General features: G+C 47.8%; 1 protein-coding gene across 1 annotated transcript; it reads right to left on the bottom strand.

Annotated features, from left to right (window-relative positions):
- Positions 1 to 3064: 3064 nt before the first annotated feature.
- LOC135913774 (uncharacterized) lies at positions 3065 to 5496 on the bottom strand. Its single transcript, XM_065446418.2, has one exon. It carries the CDS (start codon positions 5462 to 5464, stop codon positions 4256 to 4258), a length of 1209 nt encoding a protein of 402 aa, XP_065302490.1. The 5' UTR covers positions 5465 to 5496; the 3' UTR covers positions 3065 to 4255.
- Between the last annotated feature and the right edge of the window lie 1130 nt (positions 5497 to 6626).

Here is a 6626-nt window from a genome sequence, read left to right as displayed (position 1 = left end):
TGGGCCTGTTGTGTTTCAAGTTCAGGTACTCCCGAGGTTGTGTTTCTGAAGGGAGGGGTAGTCATCTTTGCATCTCGTATGCTAGCTGGCATAGTATCTTGGGACGAGGTTCTGAGCTCTTGAGACAAAGAATTTGTGCTGCAGGCTGCAACTCTACTCCGTCTAGGAGCTTGTTCGTCAGCTCTTTTTCATAGAGGTCATCAAGCATGGTACAGTTGGAAAGACCTGTTATTACTACCCGATGCCTGTATTCGATGAGTTGTCTTTTTTGTGTGCTGCTGGTAATTCATACCGTGCCATACCTTGGACACAAGCACAGCATCTGCGATTTTCTATAGTATGCACTAGTCCACCCCCATTATTTCGAGATTATTCTGTTCACCAGGTGTGGAAGTTGCGTCCAGGCATTGCATAATTGTTTCACCCACGTGCTGGCTCTGCCGTCACGGGCTTACACTAGCTGAGGATTTGTGGATGTTGACTTGCGGGCATATTTGTCCAGCTATGTGGATCACAATGTGCAATCTTGGGTAGTTCTTGATTCTAGTCTTTCTTTTTTTTTCCGACGTCCATATGAGCTGACTTATCAGAAAGCGAGAGGCCAGACTGGCCAAGAAAGTCTGCAGTGTTGTCGAGGGCTTGTTGCATCATTCTTGATTTCTGTATAAGATAGCTTTCCCATGGACTGTAATACACCATAGGCTGTAGTGTTTCTTGTAGTATGCCCGTGTTGTTGGTGTGTGTGCGCCAAATGTACCTCCAACTCTCACCTGAAATTTTCTGTCTTTCAGAAAGTTGCTGTTTAAGTGCTCTACCAGAAATGTTTTTGCTTATCGTTCCTCTTATTAGAGCAGCATGAGGTACTGCTGTTAAAAGCCTTTTCACTCTCTTCACTCTTTCATAAGCAGTATTACACAATGTCCTGCAATAAAGTTTCTGCTGCTTATGTCCCACTCATATCTGCCAGAAGGGACAACTCTCGAAAAAGGTTTTCTTTGTGCTATGTGTGCGACGTAGTATGAGCATTCATGCCTTTTATACATCTGTAGAACCAGCTTCCTGACAGAGTACTTGCTACACCTGCTCATGCTTATTTGTGCAGTGCTGTTGAACAATACATATCGATGCAATGAATATTTACACACTCGAATTATCACGAAAGATGGTTGGTTTACAATTCTGCCCTTTGCTTTCTATTGGTGTTAGATTTTGCATAAGCATGCCCCCCTATGCAATAGTATTTTGAAGTGTAAGGGTTCAATAAAAGGTGATGAACTAAATCTAAGTGCAAGAGCTTTTTTTCTCACCTACAACTCCCATCGAAATGCGACTTCCATGGCTGGCAAATCAACCCCTCGCCTTGTGTTGGCAGCAGAATGCTATAGCCACAGTGGCAGGTGAACAAATTGAAGAACAATATTTCTGTCTATAATTTTTTTTCTTGCCTGTATGTAAGTAAAGTTTGGAATAAATTTGTCATGGCAAAAAAGCCCAGTTTATGGTCTTTTATTGAATAAGCCACATATTGTGTATAGTTGAAATGCAGAAATTTGTTCTGAAATCCTTGGGTGATATATGTTCTTGCAAGTAGCATGGTATTTCATTACTTATAAAAATAATAATCGCAGCGGATATCGTTATATGGATTTACACACTAATATATGTGATCACAAACTTATTAGAAACTTACTAGAAACATGGAAGGCATGTTTCTGCACACTTGATCCGCTGTGAATGTGCAAGAACTGCTTGTACTGGCTGACTTCACTGCACAGTTTTGATTTACTTTTCTTCAGCGTGTCGTTTTATACTGTTTTATCCCCACAAGAACAGGCCGTTTGCCTGCTTTTCGCATTGTTGCACGAGTTCTACATAATTGTGCTGGAGGGTACGTTGTCACTTTGCCTCTATAGCAAGCAATTTAATTATTCTGCTAGCTGTACAGTTGATTACCTTGCAGAGCAAGTGTTCATACAGATGCAGTAAGGATACAAAGTCCGCAACATAGCCTATGTTTATTGGTTTCTGTGCAAGAAAAAAAAAATCTCCAGAGAAGAGGTGCAACTTAGCGTGCATGTAATATTTTATTCAAGCCACGGATTTAATACTACCGTAGCAAATTCATTACGATAGCCTACACTTTTGCTCTGTCAAATTTAATAAGAGGCAAGATAAGCTTTCAAGATGAATCGGGAAATTCATGCTTGAAAACCGACAAGAAAATGCAACTGAACGGTACCGCGTTCAGCGCAACGTAGAAACTTCGGGTACTTTGCTGTCTTGTCATTTGCCCTTGCCGAGGTTGAAATAATTCAAGCTGCTCCGTAAGCGCGATTTTTGCATGCTACTCAACAAAAGAAAATTGTGACGACCTCGTCGTCTGCTGGGGATCGAACACCTCCTAGGACTGACAACTCGCAAAGGCGCACGAAGCAAAGGTGAAAATGCACTTCATTTGCTGTGTAGCGTGTCAACAAACGCATAGCAATAGGAGAATGCAATCTGTACAAGTTTTTTATTCTCCCTTAATTCGCGCACGTACCTAATTCGACGATCCACGTCTCCGCGATTGCACTGCTCGTGCGAGACGCCATCAAAACAAACCGGCGAAATAGCTCCGTTGACAGCTCTCCGCGCAATTTCGACGGAAAATCGCAGCGATCGGTGCGACGGTGCGACTGTGCGACCAACCGGTTGGTCGCAGCCGAAAATCGGGGGGTCGGCACTGCGACTGCGATTTTCATCGCAAACGACGGAAATCGCACTTCCGGTGCGACGAAAATCGCATCATGTGAAACAGGCTTTATGAAGCCACCCAGATCAGTTTTTCTTTCGCCAAATAAGTCTCCATAGTGTTCAACAAAGGCGCGTTCAATGGTCCTGCGGTCACTCGTTACTTCATCATTGTAGCTTATCTGTTTTATATCACTGCGGCGAGCGTAAGCTTTCTCGTCACTTAGCGCACGTTTATTCGGTGTTTCCCCTTGCCACAATCTTTCTGCACGGGATCTTATCATGGCTCCACAGTACTTCTCTGTATCGACGATTTCTAACTGGCTTTTAACTTTCTTGATTTCCTTCATGACTTGGCCCGGTTCTGTGCTTTCTACATTAAGTAGAAAGTCGAGTTTACTCCTCAGGGCTTTTTCTTTCCGTTTTTCTTCTTGTTTCAGTTTAGTTGCCCTTTCTATAGCACTCATCTTCACTTCATTTTTAAAATCTTCCCACATGGTTACTACATATTTCTCTTCAGCTACAATCAATCGTCCAAGTTTTTCTTTAATGTCATTTACGAAACAGTCATCGTTGAGTAACTTATCGTTAAATTTCCACAAATCCCACGAGAAGTTTGTTTTTCGTTCTTTTGTTCCTATTGTGAAGGCAACCAAACTGTGGTCACTAAAAGAGACTTGGTTGTTCTCGTACGTTTTACATAACGGCACCAGTTCCAGTGACACATAAGCTCTATCTAGCCGAGCATGGCTAAGTCCCTGAAAATGAGTAAAACGCGGAACACTGTGGTCATACAACACATAGCCGACGTCTTCCAGGTTGTATTCACTGTCAAGATTGTTCAATAGCAGTGCACTATGGTCATTCAGCGGCAGTTTTTTCACGCGATCCTCCGGAAAACAAACACAGTTGAAATCGCCAAGTAAAACCAAAAGCTTATCGGTCTTTAAATAATCCTCAACTCGTTCGAAAAAAGACTGTCTCTCGCTCTCTCTATTAGGGGCGTAAATACAGATAACTCGCCAGAAAACTTCATTCAAGGTAAAATCGACAACAACCAGGCGTCCCGTTTCACACACTGTGACTGCTTCTACACTTATATTTAGGCTATTGCGCAAAAAAATAGCGCAGCCCCCCGATGTGCCGGCCGCATGACAGACGCATACATTGTAACGGGGAACGAATTGTTGCACCATGCGATCCGTTTGCTCCTGACTCGCTCTCTTGGTTTCCTGAACTGCGATTATGTCGAGATTGTTTTCCAGAAAGATACGACTCAATTGGTATTGCCGCCGCCTCGTGCTTAGTCCTCGGACATTTAGCGTGGCAATACGAATCGCGGTGTTAATTGCGGCCTCCATTATGAGCAAGAACAATCGGGTCGCATAGCGCTTACCTTGAGCGACCCATGCACTATGCACAAAGTGGTGTCCTCTATTCTGTTGTACATGGCTCCGCCAGTCAAGCTGGCGGTATCACACGTAGTGGCCAAATCTAGGCTGTACTGCCCGAAACGAAGCCGCTACGGGGGCGGCCCCGTCTCGGGTCTCCGCTCGACTTGGACGTTGGGCCTCGGCTTGAAAGGCGTACGTCGCAGATGAGTCGCCTTTGTAGGTGGTTCGCTGCATGTCGTTGCTCCAGAGGTCTCGGTTACGCCGATCGTTTCCTCGTGTGCCCGCTTCGCAGGCATGCTAGTGGCTGCTGACATGTCGACGTCAGTCGTAGCAGACGCCTCCGCACACGTAGTGGCAGGCGACGACTTCGAGGGGACATCACTCTGTTCTGTCGCGGAACTCTGGTTTTCAGGCGCCTCGTTTTCAGTCTTTTTCCGAGTATCAGCCTCGTCGTTGGTTTTCTTGTCTGGGCACAAGTTTTTGGGGTGGAGAGGCTGCTTCTGTGTGACCGTGTTGCCAACCTTGTCGCTCTTAACCGGAGAAATATCTTCAACTTCAGCCTCATCCATGAGGTGTTCAGATACTTCTTCTTCTCTCCTCGTTGGTCCTGCGACGACGGCGTATGTCTTGACGCACTGAGATCGTTCATGGCCGAAGCGGCGGCAGACCTCGCAGCGTGGAACTCGACAGTCCCGGCGGATATGACCGGTTGTATGGCACCGCAGGCAAAGAGGGGCGCGGCCCGGAATGACGGCAAGGACGAGCTCCCCTGCTATGCGTAGCTGGTGCGGAATATCATCCACTGTAGTACCTGCCTTAAGCTGCAGGGTCACCGACCGCGTCGTTGAGCCCTTGTCCAAAATCCCTTGAACACGCCACCGTTCTTTCGCCGCGTCCGTAACTATTCCGTATGGGGCAAGAGCTTGTCTGATGTCTTCATCTGACACGTTTGGCAGCATCCAGTGTAACTTCAAGCGCACGCCTTGATTGGTGGGGTCAACGACAATACAGCGCCGTTCTTTGACAATGATGCTTCGGATAGCAAGCAGTTTCTTTGTGGCTTCAGTCGTCTTCATCATGACCGCCCACACGTGATTCATCTGATACGCCCCCAAAGCAACTACTTCGGGGAGCAGTTCCAGACGAACCAGAGCGTCACGGAAATCCTCAACCTTGTACGGTCTTCCACGGACGTCCGCGTGTAAGAAAACAGTATTAAGGACGATTCGACCGGTAGGCAAGTGCGGCAAAATCACCTGATAATACTCGTCTTCAAAAACAGCATTCCTGTTACCGCGGCCGTTCGCGGCCGCCAACACCGCTCCTTCGGAGCACATGATAACACGTCCTTCCTCTTCGGTAGCCAAGACGCGTCTCCGACTGAGCCACGAGTTCGATGCTTCAAAGCGGTACAAACGCGCCTCTAGTGAATGCGGTGTTGCCTTAGAAACGAGCTGTTTCTAAGGCTCAGGCGTGCGTCGCTTGCTCAGGCGCACATTTCGTTGCCGCGCCGAACGCTGCGTTGCTCGACGCTCACCGCGTCCGATGCGGGGCGCGTAGTCGCTGCGCCGTAGCCCACTGTCTTACATCCCTTGGCGAGTCGACAGGAACGCTGTCGCGTTCCACTCTTGAAGGCGAAGCTTAAGCGTCCTCCAGTTTTTCAAGCCACCACTGCAATGCGCGAACCCTACTTATTCCAAGTGAAGTCGCTCCATTCTTTCAAATTGTGCGGTACGGCGGCTTCGCCTCAGCATGTCTATATATGCGGCGGTGCACCCTTTACAGGGATATAGTGCAACGTGGTTTTAGTGCCCAGCTCTTAGCTGCCCGTTCCTGCACCGAGCGTCGGCGTCAGCGTGCTACCTCGTAACTGAGCGATCGAGCTCAGCGATAGATGAGAGGGAACGCGGAGCGCATCGGGAGATGAAAGACGGGGATAGAGAAGAGAGCGCGAGGTGGACAGCGCAGGAGGGTGTGGCGAAAGCGTGGGAACAAATACGTAGTGCCGCGCACGACAGGCTTTGCGGCTACGACGGCTACGAGGTGGCGCCAGAGCAGCGTGTGTCGTCTGTATGGAAACAAAGTGCTGCATGAGTGGAGGTCTGTCTGCGGCTGCTGCTGTGAATCGCGCCCACGCGTCGCGATTAGCGAGGCAGTCGCGCCACACTTCGCTCCCTTTGCAACGTGCCGCAAGAGAGAGATTGTCCGCGCCAGCCAATATGTCGCGAAATGAAAACGCGTATGCAGCTGGGCTCAATTTTCGGATCAGGGAGTATCGTAATCGTTGGTGAATTTTCTTTCGACTATATTTTCTTTAATTACGCCCATACCATTTTTCCCTACTCTGAAACTAATTAGTCCTTCTTGTCTCTTTGAGACCGACACTTCCCTATCTTTCGCGACTCGCTACGAGGCCCTGGAGGCGCAAAATGGCCGGTTTTTTTTTTTTCTGGAAGAGGTCAGCACCCGAAGCATACAGCACGCGGGGCGCGATAGGAT

The sequence above is a fragment of the Dermacentor albipictus genome, chromosome 6 (assembly GCF_038994185.2).
Source record: "Dermacentor albipictus isolate Rhodes 1998 colony chromosome 6, USDA_Dalb.pri_finalv2, whole genome shotgun sequence".
NCBI classification, from domain to species: domain Eukaryota; kingdom Metazoa; phylum Arthropoda; class Arachnida; order Ixodida; family Ixodidae; genus Dermacentor; species Dermacentor albipictus.
Note: the sequence above shows the minus strand (reverse complement) of the source record. Positions and strands in the feature narration are given on the sequence as shown.